We start from the raw sequence: 21,432 nt of genomic DNA, 5'->3' as shown, positions 1-21,432 counted from the left end.
GAGTCAGTGGTGATAAAACACTACAGCTTGTTATCAATGATATACGACGGGTTTGATTATTATTGATCTCAGCATTGTACTTTTAGTACTCTCTAAAACAGCCTCTTACATTGACCCCTGAATGTACTACTGTATTTGTACTTATTGATCTTAATGAATAGATTAATAGAAACAGGCGTATGAAATCTACTTTTAATTACAGCTGTTACATGACAGTGCAATGCTGGGACATGCGGGCAGAGTTTTGTGTTAGGCCTCGGATGGGAGACGTTCCTCATTCATTCATTTTGGATCTTCATATGTCTTCTGCTCTGCATATACAGAGCAACGCAGATCTGTAGTCTCCCTTTGTGCCGTCCTGAAAGACAAAGTTAGCAACATGTGGGCATAGGTCTCCAACAGGGGGGGCGAGCGCCAAGATGCCTCTTGTGGGCTCGCTGCACACGCCATGCTGCAGGTTCAATTCTCCCTCTTTGGGGGTTGATGAACCCCAACGAGGGAGAATAGCCCCTGTCAGTGGGAATCCCGACTGTCGGGCCTTTACAGTCAGGATTCTGTAGTCGGTGTACTGACCATCGGACTCCCGACTGTCGGAGCGTCATCCGGCACCCCAAGTAACATCATACATAACATGTGAGCGCTGTATGACTCTGTAGCACCAAGCGTACAAAACACAGCAAATAGGACCCACTAGCAGCTTCTGCTGATTAAAATGATATGTGGCATGCCTATATTTTATGTGTGACCATGGCTGTATCTGCATAAGAAGCTCTGTGCTACGGTGCTTTTTTCTATGCATACAGCAGCATTCAAGCACTGTATAGAGGCTAGCTGCATACCATTTTAATCAGCAGATGCTGCTTGTGCATGTTACCTCATTTTGTATACGAGACACATTTTAGTGGAAAAAGTTGCAAACACAATGCCAGACACTACTGACATATTTAACGCAATCGCTTGGAGTTGTGAAGTTGCCGTGTCTCATTATATATCCAGACATCTGTGACATTTACATATTGGTCCTTATTCTGGTCAACTCACAAGGCTGCGAATTTCGAAGTCTTGCGAGTCCGCCAGTAGAAGTCTTGCGAGTCGCCAACCATCGAATGATTTTTCTAGCACTGGCAAATCTAAGACACTTCTTTGGCGTCTTACATCTGCGAGTGCCTGTATGGGAAGCGGGCGGGCAGCTGACACCGGCTGACGTCAGCTGCCCGCCCCCTGCACACGCGCTATCGGGGAATTACCACAACGCCCAGCGTTTTAATGGTCGTTCCCACAGGTGAATACCCCGGCCCACAACCCCAATCCCCCCGCCCGCACTGTTGTGTGCAAGCGCCCGGCGAACAATCTATTAGTCGCGGTCGCTCGCACACAGCAGCTGCACATGCACATAACTGAAAAAACATTGCTCCCCTGCTCAAATACGCAGGGGGGGCGAGTGAACCAGAATAAGGCCCATTATGTGTTCTCAGCAGTGGCGGCATTGTGCCTTGTGCTAGGATACCTCACCCTATTGCGGCTGTACTATACAACTCAGCGTGCAAGGTCTTCACATGAGCCAAGATACCATAAAGTACCACATTGGCCTACAGTGAATCCGCACATCCTGCCTCTATGGGGGAGAACCGGTGGGCCTCGTATCCGTCCAGTACCTGGATGGCTGAGTACAGCGACTTCCCATACTTTCTCCTGTAAGCTGCTCGGATGCTCAATAAATCAACCTCACTCCGAGAAATGAGAATACGGATCAGATCCGAGTCTTGGATTCCCGGTCCCTGAGTGAGAGAATGAGTAAAGATGATCTACAGAGAATAATAAAAGTTAAGGAAATATGATGTGTTGATTATCTGTGTATAAATAAAGATATGTGAAAGTCTATATATCGGACATTAAAGAGCAGTAAGCTTAAATGCAAATTGCTACTGTACCTCATAGGCTGTAGCGCAGATATAATTACACTCTACAAAACATTATGGCAGGTAAGAGCTCGCAGGTTGCAAGGGTGTCAGCCCTATTCATGGACCACCATCAAGATGTTGACCCCCATAAACCCATATGAAGCACCAGCTAGGATAACCCACGAAGAATAGCACAGGGGAGCCATTACCTTCAATGCATTGTACAGCCTGTCCGCGAAGTAGAGGGGCGTGTCCTTTATCACAGCCACTAAGAGAAGAGTACACAGAATCTCACGTTACCACCCGACAACCACAGAGACAGTCAGCAAGTTCATAAGTTATCCCACGTGCCATGTATATTTGTGATGGTTGCAGATTGTCTGTGTTGTGTAACCAGTGTTAGGGTACACGGGTACCGAAGGCAGATACCAGGTGGTTGGCACAACCTAGGTCAGACGCGGGGAGTCTAATATGCCCGGGGTGTTTACCAGGGAACCCTGCATGTTTTGCAGGACCCGGCGTGCAGGTCCCAACCCTCTGCCTGGGTCACTATCTGCACTGGACAAGAGTTAATTTACCTGGAGAATGTATCCGGCAAGGCAAGGGTTACTGCAGGCAGGGTAATGACAGCTGACTGTTCAGGGTGGGTTTACTGCGACTTCATACCTCCCAACATGACCCTCTCCAGGAGGGACACTTTGCTCTTTTTCTGGACGTCCCTTATAATGTATGATTGCTATTAACTCATACTTGCCTACCTGACCCTCTCCATGATGTGGGAGAAAATGCTCTGTTTCTGGACTTCCCTGGTAATGTATGATTGCCATCACCTGTGGGGAGCTAGGTATAGGTGTTTCACCACAGGTGATGGCAATCATACATTACCAGGGAAGTCCAGGAGCAGAGCATTTTCTCCCACATGGAGAGGGTCAGGTAGGCAAGTACAGTATGTATTAACTGTGTGGAAACACCTTTCTTACCCATTGCCCTGTTTAAAACAGGTGATGGTAATCATACATTAAGAGGGAGGTCCAGAAACAGAGCAAAGTGTCCCTCCTGGAGAGGGTCATGTTGGGAGGTATGTGACTTGAGTGCTGGACACTGTAGGTACGGCTGGGAGGGTGCCGGACGGGTTCCCGACAGTCGTTTACCCGACGTCGGTATCCCGACTGTCAAAACACCGACAGCCGGGTGCCCGACCGTGCCCGCAGCGTGGCGAGCGCAGCAAGCCCGCAAGGGGCTTTTTTGCGCTCGCCATGCTGTCTGACTCCGGGCAGTCGGGATCCCGACTGTCGGAGTCCCGTACCACACCCTGGCTGGGATATATAAGTGCTGAGTAGCAAGGTGACAGGGTAGAAGCAATGCAAGGCAGGTTGCCAGGATTTAAGACAAGACAGGGCAGGTGTACCAGGATACAGGGCTAGACAAGGCAAGGCAGGTTTTCAGGATTCTTGAACATGGACAAGGCAAGACTCGCAGGGTTGCCTACCTGACCCTCTCCTTCCGGGAGAACATGCTCTGTTCCTGGACTTCCCTGGTAATGTTTGATTGCCATCCCCTGTGGGGAAACACCCTTCTTATCAATTACCTACTGTAGCTCCCCACAGCTGATGGCAATAATACATTAACAGGGAAGTCCAGGAACAGAGCATTTTCTCCCTGAAGGAGAGGGTCAGGTAGGCAACTCTGGGCAAGAGCCAGGAACACTATCTGGGAAACAGGAATTGAGACCAGGCACACCCCTGATGTAACAGATGTAACATGTGCAGAGAGAGTTACTTTTGGGGGAGTTATTTTGTTTCTGTGCAGGGTAAATACTGGCTGCATTATTTTTACACTGCAATTTAGATATCAGTTTGAGCATACCCCACCCAAATCTAACTCTCTCTGCACATGTGACATCTGCCCCACCTGTTATCAGCTATGCTAGACTTAAATGCCTTAGTGAAGCTGTAGAGCCTGGAAGTGAAGTATTTTCTGAAACAATTCTTATATACAGTACATTTTTATATACATGTATAGCATTGCTTTATTACAGTGGTTCTCAAACTCGGTCCTCAGGACCTCACACAGTTCATGTTTTCCAGGTCACCCAGGCAGGTGACTCATTACTCACTGATGCAGTTGAAAAGATCCACAGGTGGAGCTAATTACTTAACTTTTGATCCTGTGAGTAGACCCTGCAAAACATACACTGTGTGGGGTCCTGAGGACCGACTTTGAGAATCTGTTACATAGTAGTAACTTTTGATTTACTGTACTACATTTCAGAGGCAGGGCAGCCATGGGTGCTGGTACTAATGGGGCATGACAAGACCTATTCCCCCCACTTCAACAAGCCGGGGTATTTGGTACCCGCCTTGCTGCTAAATTGACATTCTCATGAATATAGACATGAAGGTCGACAAATTATATTACAACTATTTTGTGCAAATCCGAGTAATTGCAGGTAAGGCAGTGGTTGGTTTGCAGATCGTACACAATATGGATCTGGATATGGCCATCTGCTCATCCTGTTCTGGTCATTGTGTAGTGATATAATGGGTGTACAGCGCCTCATACAGATAATAATACAACTTTCCACAGATCACTGGCGCCATCTTGTCTGTGGGAATGGTACAATGCAGATACAGGCACTCACCTAAGGCCAATAAGGATTTCTGGAAATCTCGTTTGAAATTCTTCTTAATACTTTCCTCGATATTCACAGAAGTAGCATTCTTAAAGTGGTCAAACACTGGAAGCAAATGTGAGGAATGGTTATTAGATAATAATATACAATGGGGGGGGATTCAATTGTTTCCTGTGCCTCCTGCTGGGCACCTAGGCCCAGAAGCGCACGCAGGGGGGTCCCTGAGTACCCAGAAACCCCCCCAGGAGTCTAAGGACCATAGGCTGAAAGCTGAGGGTCCCCTCTTTCCATGGGTACAAGAATTTTAAAAATCGGCCCTTGGAAACCGGAGATATCTGACTTCAAAGCAGTGGTCCCCATCCAAGCCTGTTAATTGCTCTTCCCAGTCGGATATTTCAGGTTCTGTCTAACTTAGAGTTTTTCTGAAGGTATATTCCAAAAGCTGGGACTCTCCCCCTTTGATGGACACTAGAAGCTTGTCTCTACTGTTCCCAAAATCAGAGATATCAGCCTTCCAGCAGCTGGTTACTGCTCCAGCTCCACATACCTGGTATGTACTTTTATATACTCGTTGGCAGATTGCTCTGCCTCCTAAACTCTGATCCCCTAGTCCCCAATACCATTTGGTAGGTGGGATTCTCTAGTTTTTAATTCCATTAAAATCTAAGAAATCTATTTCTGGGAACTGGAGATATCTGCAGTCAAGCAAGCTGTCCTTCCACCAGAAAATTATGAATAATAAGACCACTCCACTATACACCCCTCCTCTGCATATTAAACATCCTCTACCACCCTGGAAGTTATGTATCAGGGCCCCTTCATTCAGCCCAATGCCCCCTTCTCCCACCTCATCTCCCACCATCTGTGCAGTAAAAGGGTAATTAGTGGAAATTACTGATCCATCCTACATGCTGAGCGGTTGATATAATACCCCCTACCACCCGGGGCAAAGCTTCCCCCACCCCTACCGCTGGAGGATCGGTAAGTGCCCCAATACATTGCTATGCCCAGGGGTCTACACTGCTGTTGATGCCCCTGTATGTATATATATATATGTATTTATATATATATATATATATATATATATATATATATATTTTTTTTTTTTTTTAATTATTATTATTTATATACATTTGGTCTATCTATAAAACTTTAACTGACCCGGCATATACTGGGTCACCTAAGTGTCCATCTCCGTGCTTTGCTCCGCCCCTCTGGAAACCCCCTTCTGAAAATCCTGCGTTTGCCACTGAGGCCAGTGGTTCCCAACCCTGGTCCTCAAGTACCCCCAACAGTGCATGTTTTCCTGGTCACTCGGCAGGTGCACTGATTATTCAGGCACATTTTAAAAGATCCACAGGTGGAGCTAATTATGTCACTTGTGATTCTGTGTGGAGACCTGGAAAACGTGCACTGTTGGGGGTACTTGAGGACCATCGTTGGGAACCACTGGCCTAGGCTAATGGACGTCTTTCAGAGCAGTTCAAATGTTGCTCTGATCAGATGCCCATTAGCATTTAATGCATCAGGTTTAGAGGTAAAACCCAGGTAATGCTGCCACATGGGCACTTTGGGTGCCCAAACCACGGAGTTTAAACACATTTTTTCTCTCGTCTTATCACATTGCTCTGATAGACGTCCATTAGCATAGGCACCCAACAGGAGGCGCAGGAAACAATTGAATTCCCTGCAATGTGTCATATAACTTTGTATTACCAATCTTCCAATGGGACATATGGAAATCTGTTCAATGGGTTGGCAGAATCTAGTCAGCAGTCAATAGGTTGACAGGCAATGGGTCGACATGGTCTAGGTCGACATTGACAAAAGGTTGACACAAGCAAAAAGGTCGTCAGCTGTCAGTCTGAGTCACTGACACCTTTATTGTGTGCATGGCCGAGCGGGCAGCGGCAAGGGTTGAGCGGCACCACCGCCGACATGAATCACAGTCCCGGAGGCTCACTGGCTCAGGCTGAGCTGAGCCACTGCCTACCATTGGATACAGTGGGGCAGATGTATTAAGCCTGGCAAAGGGATAAAGTGGAGATGAAGTGGAAGAAGATAATGGACCAGCCAATCAGCTGAGTTTGAAATATGACAATTGGCAGCTGATTGGCTGGTGTGTTATCTCCTTCCACTTTATCTCCAGTTTATCTCTTCGCCTGGCTTAATACATCTGCCCCACTGTGTTGCTCCTCCCTCCCTCCGTGTCCAGTCCAGGCGTGTGAGTTAGGACTTATAACTTAATAATGAATATGTTAAAATGGGGGGGCAAAAATGTTGTGCCTAGGGGCGGCCTGACCCCTAAATCCAGCCCTGCCTGGCATGCTGGATTTGCCCTCATAGTGATGGAAGCGCGGTATTCCCATGAGGTCATGCTCCTGTATCCTAGGTAATGGCCCCTTTTCGGTCAAGCGTTAGAGGTTACTTTTGGCCGCGCCGGTTGTCCCCAAGACCGTTTCCCCATTACTCATGCTGTAATTACCTCGTCTTAGATGTCCGTGGCTCCGTTCCGTTAGGATTGTGATCCACTGAGTGCTGTTGTAGGTATTCTTAGGTCCCAACTCTCTCAGAATCTGTGAGTAGATTGCAAATACAAAACACATTACGGGCGACTGTAATGTTGTAGGCTTTTTTACATACATTATTCCATTACATGCGTGCCACATGCATCCAAGGCAGTGGCGGAACTTGTGAGTGGTTGGCCCAGGTGCAAAAATATAAATTGGGCCCCATTCCTCCACTCTTAGGGCCTTAATCTGGTTCACTCTCAGAGGCAAATTCCTTCTCAAATGGACAAAACCGTGTGCGCTGCAGGTGGGGTAGATGCTACTTGTGCAGAGAGAATTAGATTTGGGTGGGGTTTATCTTCAAAGTGAGATCTTTATTGCAGTGTAGAAATAAAGCAGTCTGTATTTTCCCTGCACAGAAACAAAATAATTTACCCAAATCTAATTCTCTCTGCACATGTTACATCTGCCCCCCCCCCTCCCTGCAGTGCACATGGTTTTGTCCATTTGAGAAGGAATTCGCCTCTGAGAGTGAACCAGAATAAGGCTCTTAGTCCTCAGGGGTCCCGGTGCAATGCACCTGCTGCACCAATGGTAGTTCCGCCTCTGATCCAAGGGGCCACTAAACTCCAAGCCTTTATTATCACATAAGAACCATGAAGACAAAATACTGTACAATGTTCAGTGTTGCAATGCTGCGTCTTTATAAGCCGCAACAGAGCACGAGCCAGCAGGAGGCGCCGCTGATTACAAAGGCCCAGTGGCAGCAACAGTAGCACCTACCTTTGAATCAGCCCATTGTCTGCTCTGGTGATAGAGATGACATTACTGGCATACACCACTAGGGTGAGCTATAGAACCACATTTAAAACACAGATACATTGGGTGAGATTTAATGGGATGAGAAATTCGGCAATCATTTACACTTCAAAATCAAACTGGTTTTGCAGTGTAAATGATTGCTGCTTTAAAAAAACTGGAGATTTCTCACCAAATCTCTCACTTTCTGAATCTCTCATCCGTTAAATCTCACCCGGTATGTCTAACCTTAGAATCCTTCTCGATGAGTCCATAGTCAATTATCACAGACTCCTTTTCTCTCTTGCCCTAGAAGAAAAAAAACATTTTACTGTATATCATGGGTGCGGGGATTACGGAAGCGGTAAAATACTCCACCCACATTGATACCTTGGCTAGTGCGAGGAGAAGGCCGGTGTATGGCTCGCTTGTGTCTGATATAATGTTCTTCTCTAGTTCAGTTTTGTACTCTGAATTATAAAGATGAAGACAAAATAATTATTAGGGGGAGGGATCAATTTCATTGGAGGGTGGCCATTTTATTGGAGGGGGGTGGCTGGCTTCACATCTTAGTTGCCCCCAGGACCCCCACAAGCCTTAATCCAGGGAGACACTCAAGTATAGCCAAGAGTTTAAAGCAGCAACCAAAGCAGCTGGTTTTGACATTTTAAGTATTGCCACTTAAAAACATTGGGCAGATAAGGCAATAGCTCAAATCTGCCTCATCTGGGAATTACCATGCAGGGTATCTCCGTAGCTCCTGCCACCAAGCTGGATGCAGACACTTTGCATGAACAGGCTAGTCTCCCACCACTACGATTAGGGTGATATCTCTTACCTTGCCTATAGCATGTCTGTATCTCTCTGAGCTGTTCATTTGATCTTGTGGAAAGGATTTCAGTCAATGCACCTTCATCTGTACCTAAACCCTGTACCAAAGAATACAAAAACTGGTTACCGCTTCCCACCATTACCAGTGAGCAGGGTTGGACTGGGGCATGAAGGGGGAACCAGGGGAATTTAGTGATATGGGGTGGATTGGGATGGAAACCCAACCCTGGGAAATTCCTGGAAGCAGCCCTCATGTAGGTGGGGTCTGTTGAGAGGGTAGGGTCTGTTGAAGGGGTGGGATCTCTCCTCGTCAGGACTGACTGAGTTGGACACAGTTGCAGCCGTCCTTGTATCTCTTTCTACAGTTGTGTCTGTGACTTTACGCTAATTCGAGTACAATGCCCTTTCCTGGTGCCATGGGCACATTGGAAATTGAAAGTGTCCGTGGAAAAATTTAAAAAAAAGTGGCCCCTTGCATGCCCACACCACCAATCTGTCACCCTCTACCCTCTCCTAGACGCGGATGGCCCACCAGTAATGGCCCACCAGTGTTGGTGCACCAGTAATCTTCCATGGTAGTGGTACAGTCAGATTATACATCCAGAAGGAATCAAGCACTGTAATTACATGTTTTAAAGTTTCAAGATTAATCCAGAGTTTCAATCAGGACAATGTAGGAAGGGCAGCAGATGATTTGACAAGAGCAACAACCAATCCCAGCAGATCAGGCTTCTAATATTTTAGTAACTTCTTAGATAATTGGGTATTGTTTATTCCACCAGAACTGAAGATCCATAAGAGGTACAACAAGACATGGAGAATGGACCTGTTGGACACCATGCCCTTGACACGATGTGGTGGGACGGTGGTTGGAAGGTGGTCTGACATTAATGTAATAATTATTCCACAGAACCACACTGCTTACCTTCATTGCTGCTTTCAGTTCCTGTACGTCATAGGCAGCTGGAGTCTTCAGCAAACCAACGATTACCTTCTCTAGATCTCCGGAGAGAGCTTTCCTAATGTTCTGCACCAGGTCCTGCAAGAGGACAAGTAAACATTTTGGAACACTTTTAATTTCCCCAAAGTTTGAAAACCAGAAACAAATGTTAAGTGTGTCGTGTGAACTTTTGGGTGCTATTTAATTGCTCTGCCAGAGTTTTGATTGAGGGGTAGGTTGACCATTTTGTAGTACTGGATTTATTAGTTGGCACCAGAGGCATATGCCTAGGGGCACCCATCCCAATTTAGCCACTGCTGTTTGGACACAGAACAAAGACTACAGTCCCATTATGCACCATGAGGAGTCTCAGGAGTTGGCACAGCTGCAATCAGAGAGCCCTGGAGAGAAGGCACTTAGGGTTGAATTTACTAAGATGGGATGTTGCCCATTGCAAACAATCAAAGTCTGCTTCTTCTTTATAGTATTTAACACCTTCTCAAAGATAATAGATAAATCTGATTGGCTCTGTTGGCAACCAATCAGATAGGTGGAGTGGACGAACTCTCAACAGAATCCTGATAATAAAACTTAACTGACTTGTTTTGAAATAATTTTGACTAAAATAGTAAATACCGCCAACTCCTGTGTTTGTGTCTTTATTTTAGTTGGTTAGGTGGTGTAATGCTGTTATACTTGGTATAACCACCACCCGGATAGCCTCTGCTAGACCCACTAAGGTGCCAACAATGCTGCTCCCAGCCTTTGAGTCCATTACACCCTATATGATGCCACAATCCTGCTCCTCAGTGCACTCACCATAGAACAATGGTTGGTAGCCACTTCAGTGGCCATGCCTACCTTCCCCAACACTTGGGCCCATCCAAAGCCTTGTTGGCTTGTTCCCTGCTTTTGAACATGCACACAACCTGGTATTTCAGGGCCCCATGCCACCTCTATTATTATTATTTTTTGGGGGGATCTCCATCGGAAGACGGAGATTTCCTGGCTTCTACTTAGATCAGGGAATCTGGATTTTGGGACGTCGTGCATTTTTGATTTTTTGAAACTTCACCATCCACTAATTGTGGGTCCATGTGCTAAATGTACAAATTGAGCAAAAAAACCTGAAAAACACAGGTCAACATTTACATGTCGAACATTTCCGTGTTGATAATTTGGCTTGCACTGTATCTGCATTTTTCCCATACCAACCTTGTGAATGTTGACCTAGACATTGTCGAGTTAATTACTGTTGACCCTAAGAGCCACACCCCTAACACCGGACACCCTCCTGCAAAACCATGTCTCCGCTTCACTGCTGCTTCCACCTAAGCAGCAGGGCTAGCACCTCGGACCACGTCTGAATCAGGCCTATTATGTCAGTGTGATGCACATGGGGATATGAGCGGAGATCTCCTGGCTGTACCTGCTGATCCTCCGTCTTGTACAGCTGAAGCACCTCTTGCCTCTGGGCATTGTTGAGCAGAGCCACTATGTCAATGAGTGTTTGCCAGGTACCTGTCAGTATTCATAGAAAAAACAATTCAAATGAATAGGTATCGACATTATCAATACACAAACTGTATAATTTCATACCTTCGGTGAGTTTTTCACTCGCTGTGATCTGCCCAGCGTTTCAGGGGCGTGCCCACAAAAGTGTGGACACACCCATGAAATCTGACTGCTCGGGGCAGGGCGGATGACGTCACATGACCTCAGCACCTGCCCCCAGTATGGACAAGAATGCTCAACTGAGAAGTAAGTCTTGGCTTACTTTTTACAGCGAACAGAGGAAAAATATTATATATATATATATATATATATGTATATATATGGGGGGGGGGGGGTGCCACAAACTTTTTTTGCGGGGGGGCAAATTTCTAGTTACACCACTGCCCAAATCTAACTCTCTCTGCACATATCATATCTGCCCCCCCCCCCTCCCATGTTGTCCATTTGAGAAGGAATTTGCCTTTGCGAGTGAACCAGAATAAGGACCAGTATGTCAGCAGCTGGTAACAGAGGTACCTTTGATTTGCAGTGTCTTGTTAATGTTCTCAATGTCAGCTGCGGGTTCAAAATTCTTCAGTGGTTTGATTGTTCCCAGAGTTCCCCAAGCAGCAGCCTATTGCAAATAAGGTTAAACAGAATCATGCTTAAAACTACAATACATACATTGGGCTGTGGACCCTATAACAATGTACACTGAGATGTATCAATACAACTGCTCTGCATTAGCTAAACTTTTCTATCTACTTAAGACTAAAATAATAATAATAGTTATACCTCTAATAATTGATTGTAAATTACGTTTTCTGTAAATTGACAACTACTGTATATGGTAATCAGCTATGGCCTGTCCTGAGAATGACATGTGAAGCTGGAGAGGGGGAGCGTACCCCATAACACTATATAATGGTGTTGGATATGGGATTCTGGTGGTCAGAAGACAGACAGTGGCATCTCAATGCTGAGGATACTGACACCTCAAAGATAAGCATCCTAAAGGCCCATACACACTGGGCGATTTTGAGCTGAAAGCTGCTGAAAACACCAAGATTGAGCCGCTTTCAGCTCAAAGCTGCCCTGTGTGTATGGCCTGGTGATGAGCGGTGAGTGGTGATGTGCACTCCTGCATCATCGCTGGGAAAGCCGCTCATCTGGTGGTATTACCAGCAGATAAGCGGCTTTGTGGATGGCTTTGCATAGCTGACAATGCCATGCAGGGGGAAAGCAGCTCAGTGTGTTCATCGCTGTCCATACACACTGGGCATAATCGCCCATTGTGCATGGACCTTTTCTCTCTCACCCTACCAACATAAAATTAACCATCCCTACCTGCAACCTAACCCTCACCAGGGGAAGATTTCAGGTAGAGGCTGCCACTAGGCCCTGTGTTATTGGCCACGCCCTTCTGAGAGATCTATCTTCATCGGGTGGGTGGTGACCTTTTAAGCTCTTTTGCATGGCCGCCACAGTGTCTTCCATCTTCAGGAGCTCTTCAATGCTCCTCCTCCGCCATTGGACTGCTCCTACAGCTCTTACCCTGACTAATATTTGATGGAAGGGGGCAGGGAGATGATGTGTCAAGCAACACTTATTGGGGCCATCTTGGGTTTCAAAAATGGTGCAGGAGGCCCAAAGGAGAAGGGGCAGACTGAAGGTGGAGGAGGAGCATTGAAGAGCTCCTAAAGATAAAAGAAAACGATACAGATGGAGCCGGGCTTGCAGGGGATGGCGATGGCGACGCCAGCCGCCATCCCCCGCCAGCCACCATCTGTATCTGCGAAAGAAAGGGGACGCGCGCACGAGATGCACGCGCGTCCCCTTCCGACGGCGCTTCCCCCGGGTCCCCGCCGGCTTGTCGGCGGTCACCCGGGGTCCCCACCACCTACCCACACCCCCCTAACCCTATCCGTCTCCCTGAAGAGGAGACGGACAGGTTCCCGTCGCCCCGCCGCCCGGAAACTGAGACGCGCGTGCGCGTGAGACGCGCGCGTCTCAGTCAGATGGAGAGGCGGGCTGCTGGCGGATCGCCAGCGGTCACAGTCTGGCGATTCGCCAGCAAGAGGGAGCCCGGCTCCCTCTGTACCTTAGAAGTCCTGAATGGGCAGCGACCAGTCAAAAGAGCTTAAAGTCCACTGGTTGAAGAAGCCGTGGAAGTCCCGGGGGGGGGGGGGGGGGGACGGACACCTGCCAACTGAGTAAAGATAGAAGAAGACACTGTCAAAGCCATCGATGGGTGGCAGCCGTGCAAAAGAGCTTAAAGGCTGATGCCCACCAGGTGAAGAGGGAGAAGATGACATGGAAGTCTTGGAGGGTAGCAGCAGCCATGCAAAAGAGCTTAAAGGCTTTCCTGAAAACAACCTGCTGCCTCCAGCAGGTGCAGTCCGTAGGCTCATACCTCGAGTGCCTAATGGTAAATGGACCTGCAGCCTTTCCTTACCCCTCCCCCCTGTAGTCTAACCTTTACATACCACCTTAGTGAGCCCAAGCATAACCCTCACCCCTTCAGCCTAACCCACCGTGGCATCACTACATTTAGGATGCTGACAGTCAGGATTCCATTGTCGGCAATGTGAGCAGTGTCTGGATTCTTTGTGTTCCCCTTCAGGGAGAAGGGGAAGGTGGTGCTTCGACTTGGGCTGGATCACTGGCAGCTGCTAAAGGATGTTATGTTAGTCAGGCCTGAACTGAATAGATGCCAAAAAAAAGAGAAAAAAGTAGCGCTGACTTGTAATATCTAAAACCAATAAAAACCAAATGGAAATTGGACTGATTTTACATTAAAATAAATACATTTTATGTAATACAATGAGTGACCGTTTAGGGGAATACTGAGTAAAGATAGAAGAAGACACTGTCAAAGCCATCAATGGGTGGCAGCCGTGCAAAGGCCTTTGATAAAGCAGCTGAAACGATGAAACGCGTTAGTGCTTTGCCCACTTACACTTTATGGACTGATTCGGACCAGCCTCGAAATGTCCTTTGGACCACACCATCTGCATAGTTTTTGGACCTTGCCATTTGCACCTAAGGATCCCTGTACCACCATCTTTGACTGCAGCCATTGGGTGTACTCTTGGATGGTGACTCGGCCCAGCACATTCAGGCCTTGAGTCCCTGGGAGGAACAAGACACACCACAATCTTTAACTAACAGGTGGACGATAACATTTATTCCTTCCATTTGCACTTTACATGGTCCAGATTCGAGGCTTAATATGGTCCCGATTCGAGGCATAATAGGAACGGACAGCCCCCCTTTTCTCCACCCTTCCTTATGTGAGGCCAACTTGCATCAAATACCAGCATTCCCCCAAACGGTCACTCATTGTATTAAATAAAATGTATTTATTTTACTGTAAAATCAGTCCACTTTCCATTTGGTTTTTATTGGTTTTAACTATTACAAGTCAGTGCTGCTTTTTTCTCTTTTCTTTAGTGTCTGGATTCTGCCACCAACTGCCGGGGCATCACAAGCGCCAGTGTGCCAACTGCATCCCTACATAATGGGCATACAAAAGCATGTGTTTTTTTGTTTTCTTTTTTCTGTAAGCAGACAATGTAATACGAGATTCTGATGGAACACACAGATTACACATTCCGTTATACTGGTTTAGCCAGCATGTTCTCTGTGGGTGAGAGATCAGTCACAGAGGAACAGACTCTTGTACAGACCATGCACTGTAACTACAATAATACAATGGCGTTACCCGGGCAGGATGTTACTTACATTACTGGTATAGTGAGAATGTCTGCTAAAGATTAACCTGCAGCCAATGTAACCACTACAGGACCGGCTCTACCATTAGGCAGCTTTAGGCAGCTGCCTAGGGCGCTGGGATCTGGGGGGGCGCCACCAATTCTGCCTATCATAAAATCAAGGATGTCTATGAGGGTCCTTGTTGTACTTAATTCAGGTGATGGCTGTCGAACTTATAAGGCCTAGTCTCCATACTTTCCCTTGGGGCATACTTTCCTATTTTGCTGCCCTCTACTGGGGGCCTCCAGGGAACGTGCCCACCTTCCCAGGGGGCTGGGAGGACCACCCGAGTTTTGGGAGCATCTTTTCTGGATCGTTAAGCAAGTATGCCTTAAAGGGTTGAAAAGTGGGTATTGGCAGTATAGAAGGAAGGGGAGGGGGGGGGGGGGTACAGTAGGTTCATGTTTTGCCTAGGGTGCTGAGAAGCCTTACACCGGCCCTGAACCACTAACCGGCTGTACAGACAATGAGCAAGATATGCAATTATTCTAACTATTTACTATTTACATCGCTAGTATACATTACCCGGGCCCCTGAGAAACTATCAACTGTTATGCGAAAAAACAAAAATGTAGACAAATGTAAACTAGTTTCCCAAGACATGTTATCCTTATACACAGAGAGAAACAGCAAATGTAATAATTGTGTGCCCCCCCTCCACTAGTGCAATTTGTAATGTTTTCATCTGATGCAAAGAAATCAAATTATATCAAATTGAAATGCAAAATGGTGGTAGATTCTACCTCCATTTTACATCACCTCTCCCCAGGACCCAAATAGCAACATATTCTACCTGGTAGATTAGAAGATGCTGCTGGGTCCTGGGGGAGAGGGGATGTAAAATGGGGCAAGAATCTGAGGATGTGTGTATAGGAGAGGGGGGTAGCTGGATATTTGTGTATACTAACTATAAGGAAATAATATTTTACATGTACTGGGCACACATATACCAGTTGTGTTTGGCCGCAGCACAGTGACCCAGCCAGGCTAGGGGCAACTGAGTGCATACGGGGATGGGGGTATGGCATGAACGCCGTCTATACCGGAGTAATGCCACACATGTCCCTCACAATTCCACACACCAGCCCCCATTAGTAATTCCACACACCTGTCCCCATTAGTAATGCCACACATGCCCCCATTAGTAATGCCACACACCTGCCCCCTTTAGTAATGCCACACACCTGCCACCATTAGTATTGCCACACACATGCCCCCATTACTAAATCCACACACCAGCCCCCATTAGTAATTCCACACACCATCTCCCCCTTAGTAATGCCACCAGTGTTGCAAGTAAGGGGGTACGGCGTGGTACGGAGTACCTGTAAGAAATATGTTGCAGGTACGCAGTACCACTTACCCCCTGACCCACTGTCAATTCTATTTTTATTTTAAGTCTAAATATAATGCATCCGCAGCCCGCCCAACCAGCGTTATGATTGGTGCTGTATGCAACTACCGGCTACTGCTGATTTAGCCTTTCACATTGACAGGCATCAGCAGCACCGACAGCATGAAGAGCAGGCTCCACAATTGTAAGCACAAGCTGCCCGGCTCTCCCCCAAGCAAGAGCCAACCCACCCCCAGTCATTCCCTGTTTCTCATTCCCTGTCTCCTGTGTCCACACCTCTATTGTCATTTAGTCACTTCTCTAGCTTTGTGTGACCACGCCCCCTCACGACACATGACCATGCCCATTTTTGGTAGAGGCTATCAGTACCACCAAGAAAAAAATTCTACTTGCACCACTGAATGCCACACACCTGCCCCCATTAGTAATGCCACATATGCCATCATATTTTCACACACCAGCTCCCCTTTAGTTATTCCACACACCTGACCCATTAGTAATGCCACACATCTGCCCCTCTTTAGATATTCCAAACACCTGTGCGCCAGCCTTGAAAAATGGTGCAGATTGCAGCCCCATGCAGTCATGGTGACTCACCCATCCTTGGCGGCGGCGCTGCGGCTGTAGTGACATGAGGGGGGCGATCAGCTCAGCACTGCTGTATGTGTGTACGATGGTGGCTGTATGTGCTCACGGCGTAGCCCTGCGGCCTTTCGCGCATGAACCGGGCCACACCTGGAGCCTGCTACGCACAGGCAGAGTGTCGGCTACACAAGACTATACCACATGCACACACAGCAGCCATGGGACATACATACAGCAGCGCCGAGTGGCGGGCCAGTCAGGAGCTGTTCGCGGGCTGCATGTGGCCCACACCTGGTCTAGCGGGTAGATTTATCAAGCCTGGTGCAGTGATACAGTGATAACGCATATGCACTTGGCACGTCCTACTTGAAGTTGAAAGTGCTACATTACACCTAGTTGTGCAGGTTCCGGTTTCATCCGAACCTACTCCGAACCTACACATTGCTTAAATGAAGAAGTAACCCTAAACAGATAAAAGTTATCATCTGCTCAGTGACAGGAGCCATGTGCTGCACTGTAACATTACATGCAGCACCAGGCTCCTGTCACTGTGTAGGAGCCGGTACTGTACTGTAACTTTATATGCAGCATCCGGCTCCTGTTACTGTGTAGGAGCCAGGTGATGCACTGTAACATTACATGCAGCATCTGGCTCCTGTCACTGTGCAGGTGCCAGGTGCTGCAATCTAACATTACATGCAGCACCAGGCTCCCGTCACTGTGTAGGAGCCGGTACTGTACTGTAACTTTATTTGCAGTATCCGGCTCCTGTTACTGTGTAGGAGCCAGGTGCTGCACTGTAACATTACATGCAGCAGCAGGCTCCTGTCACTGTGTAGGAGCCAATACATGCAGCACCAGGCTCCTGTCACTGTGTAGGAGCCAATACATGCAGCACCAGGCTCCTGTCACTGTGTAGAATCTGTTGCTGCACCGTAACATTACATGCAGCACCAGGCTCCTGTCACTGTGTAGGAGCTGGGTGCTGCACTATAACATTACATGCAGCACCAGGATCCTGTCACTGTGTAGAATCTGGGTGCTACACTGTAACATTACATGCAGCCCCAAGCTTCTGTCACTATGTAGAAGACAGGTGTTGCACTTCAACATTACATGCAGCACCTGTCTCCTGTTAGGAGCCAGCAGTGCAGCCACACAAGTCTCCTGTGGCAACCCGGCATCTCCCGAATCCCAGGAATGACAAAAACAGGAAATAAAGCCACACCTCCTCCCATGAAGTCTCACTTCTCTAGTGAAGCATACCCGCTTTTCGTGACACACTACGTAGATGTGCAGATGGACTCTAAACATACTTGCTACTTCTGCTTCAGGGGGAAGTCTAGTTGGTGTATTGGGGGCAGGGCTGTCATAAAAATGGGGTGATCAAGGGTGTGGCCACATGATCCCGTTATGGGGTGCTATATGTTATGTAAGGTTATGCCGTATTGCTTGCCTTCTGTCAAAGGGGGACATGGATCAAAGATTAGAGAGAGATAAAGTACCAACCAATAAGCTAATGTATGTCATGTTACAGTCTGTGCTTGAAAATTGAGTTAGGAGTTGACTGGTTGGTACTATATCTCTTCACACTTTAAATCTCTCCATGCATTGACACATACAGTGTCCCCCAAAATCTGCACATGTGGGTGATGCAGAGAGTACATTAATGTTAGTAAGGGGTGATGTAGTCACAGAAGAAACGTCTAAGTAAGCACACACAAGATATGTCTTACAGTCACTACAAGTAAAGTTTGGGGTCATCTGCTGCTGTCAGTCCTGAAAGACAAGAAGCAGCCTCTGTAGGTAATAGATAACCTCACCGTTTAAATTGGGTAATTGTTCCAAAAAAGAAGTGGATCTACACACATTGAGGCAGATGTCTGCAAGTTGCTATAATTATATGAATTCATAGTTTCTGGACAGATGAGAGCTGTGCATCTGCCCACCATGAAGGAAGGGGACCTCCACCCCAAAAAAGCCCCCTCCCTTCCTTCCTCTGTCATCAATGTCACTTTGCTTCAGTGTTGCCTGCTCCTGTGGCTATGAGGCAGCCGCAATGCACCAATGCTCTGTAACATAGATCAGATCACTACTGTAGGTACCATTTATAATTCCAGCTCAGATAATGGAACCATTCCTGGGAGATTACTCACCCTATCTATCAGGTGCAGCGAGCTCAATATCTCTTCAGTCATTTTTCCTCGCCGACAGATCTGGAAATGACAGATTCTGGTGAATATAGCGCAGCTTCCTTCCCGGTCACAGGCAGAGGGTTACAGGAGTCCTGGATGAAACTTATTATTATTGACTGAATAACTGGTTTTGTCTGTTAAGCAAGCAGTAAGCCTGTCCCTTTGTCGGGGGAGTGGACGGAGCTGTTCTCTTTAATGGAATGATGTCAAAGAATGTGGATGTAGGGCATGTGTATTACAGGGTGATACAAATAGCTGTGTGTACACTGGCCTGGCACGGCGCCGCACACACATCCTTGTACAAATACACTGTACAACTTTCACAGAGGAGATGGGTTTCTTTATGAACAGAATACAGTATTTTGGCAGCCTTGCTCTGGTTAAGGGATACGGTCATTAGTTCAATCCCGTTAAGGTTGACATGTGTTGGGTCGACCACTCAGGTCGACAACTGAGGTCGACATGGCTAAGGTCGACACAAGCATTAGGTTGACAATGGGAAGGTCAACAGTCAAAAGGTTGACATGAGTTTTTCACATTTTCTTTGAGCCGACATGTGCCGACAGGCGGTATTTCATACCCTACCACCCACTACAGCGTGGTAGGAGAATAAAATAGTGGGAGATTTAGATCTTTCATGGCTTCGACAGATTGACATGGCTTAAGCTGACACATGAAATGGGTTGACACGGCTAAGGTCGACAGGGACGGAAGTTTGACACAAGATTGACAATGGGAAGGTTGACAGTGAAAAGGTCGACATGAGTTTTTCACATTTTTTTTTGTCCCGAATTTAGACATGGACACCTTATCAGTGAACCTTGTCCCCTGGAATGGCTCGCTGCACTCGCCATGCTCCGGGCACGTTGCCTCACTGCGCTCGGTACTCCCCCTAGTGCAGGCTTCACCAACCTGTAGCTTTTCAGATGTTGGGACACTACCAGGGCCGGTGCAAGGGGTGGGAGCGCCCCGGTGCCGGGGGGGGGTACCTGCTGCGCCGCCTGACAGGAGCCGTTTGACAGGATTGCGCAGGGGGTACCTGCGGCACTGTGTATAAAGCTGGCGTCCCTGCAGTGATTATGGTGCTGGAGCGGGCAGGGGTGTCCGTGCCGCAGGGGTACCTGCGGCGCGGTGTATAAAGCTGGCGGCGGCGGGGTCCCTGCAATGAATAGCGCTTCTGATTTTAGCGCTTCTGATTTTGCGCTTCTGATTTTGAAAACAGCACTTCTGATTTTGAAAACACTGGCCACACGCTGATTGGCTGAATCTCAGCCAATCAGCGTGCGGTCAGTGTTTTCGAACCCAGAAGCGCTTCCCGCGCCGCCGCATAACGCTAGTTATTTACTATTCACTGCAGGGACCCCGCCGCCGTCAGCTTTATACACAGCACCGCAGGTACCCCTGCGGCACAGACACCCCTGCCCGCTCCAGCACCTTAATCACTGCAGGGATGCCAACGCCGCCAGCTTTATACACAGAGCGCTAACCCTCCATGCTGGGGACGAGGGGCGAACTGCCGCCCTCCAGTGGCCGGCGCCCTAGGCAAATGCCTAGAGCTGCCTAGTGGTTCGCCGGCCCTGGACACTACACATCCCAGCATGCTTTGCCACAGTTCTAGCATTCTATAATAGCAAAACTGTTGCAAGGTATGCTGGGACTTGTATATACTTGTCCCAGTATACCTTGCTGGGCCAACCTGCTACCATGCACTAGCGCAGGTTGGCCAGCCTGAGCTAGTGGATGGTAGGGTATGAAATACTGCCTGTCGGCACAAGTCGGCTAAAAAAACGTGAAAAACTCATGTCAATCTTTAAACTGTTGACCTAATGCTTGTGCGACCAAGGCCGCCAATAGGAGGGTGCTGTGGGTACAGCTGTCTGGGCCGCGGCCTCTGGAAGGGTCCAGGCAGCTAATTTTGCCCACCCCAAACACCCCCCCCCCTCCCCCTCGACTGTCTCCGCTGTGCTGCCTGCACTGCGCTCTGTGCACTGACTGGAAATCAGTCCCTGGCCCCAAAATTCCTAGTGGCAGCCCTGGTGTTGACCTTCCATCACTGCCAACCTTGGCCATGTCGGTACTTGTGTATTTTGGCGGCGCCCCCGATGTCCATCGTGCAATGTTTTTATCGCATGCCATGCACCCGATGGCATGCGATGCGACGCGATTTTTGCCCCCTATGCGATGAAACATTGGATAAGCACCCTAAAGGGTGCTTTTAAGCACCCAAATGGGTGCTTACAATGTTAAATGCACCCCCACGCCACCCCCCCACTATAAACGTGAACCCGAAGCGTGGCGAGCGCAGCGAGCCCGCGAGGGGCGGCGGTACGCGTCCTCCGACCTTTTCATACCCCCACTATCCACTCGGGGTGGAGTTGATTTTATATAGTGTGGCGAGCGCAGCGAGCCCCGCGAGGG

General features: G+C 47.9%; 1 protein-coding gene across 1 annotated transcript; it reads right to left on the bottom strand.

The window, feature by feature from the left end:
- Positions 1–177: 177 nt before the first annotated feature.
- On the bottom strand, positions 178–19,217 carry LOC146049375 (annexin A2-like). Its single transcript, XM_083165882.1, has 12 exons — positions 18,976–19,217; positions 11,644–11,740; positions 11,042–11,133; positions 9,598–9,711; positions 8,680–8,770; positions 8,232–8,311; positions 8,091–8,150; positions 7,019–7,109; positions 4,543–4,638; positions 2,111–2,169; positions 1,656–1,778; positions 178–358 (listed from the first exon to the last, which is right to left on the bottom strand). Exons 1-12 carry the CDS (start codon positions 19,015–19,017, stop codon positions 296–298), a joined length of 1,008 nt encoding a protein of 335 aa, XP_083022008.1. The 5' UTR covers positions 19,018–19,217; the 3' UTR covers positions 178–295.
- Between the last annotated feature and the right edge of the window lie 2,215 nt (positions 19,218–21,432).

This window comes from Crinia signifera, chromosome 12 (genome assembly GCF_055691185.1).
Source record: "Crinia signifera chromosome 12, ASM5569118v1, whole genome shotgun sequence".
Taxonomy (NCBI): domain Eukaryota; kingdom Metazoa; phylum Chordata; class Amphibia; order Anura; family Myobatrachidae; genus Crinia; species Crinia signifera.
Note: the sequence above shows the minus strand (reverse complement) of the source record. Positions and strands in the feature narration are given on the sequence as shown.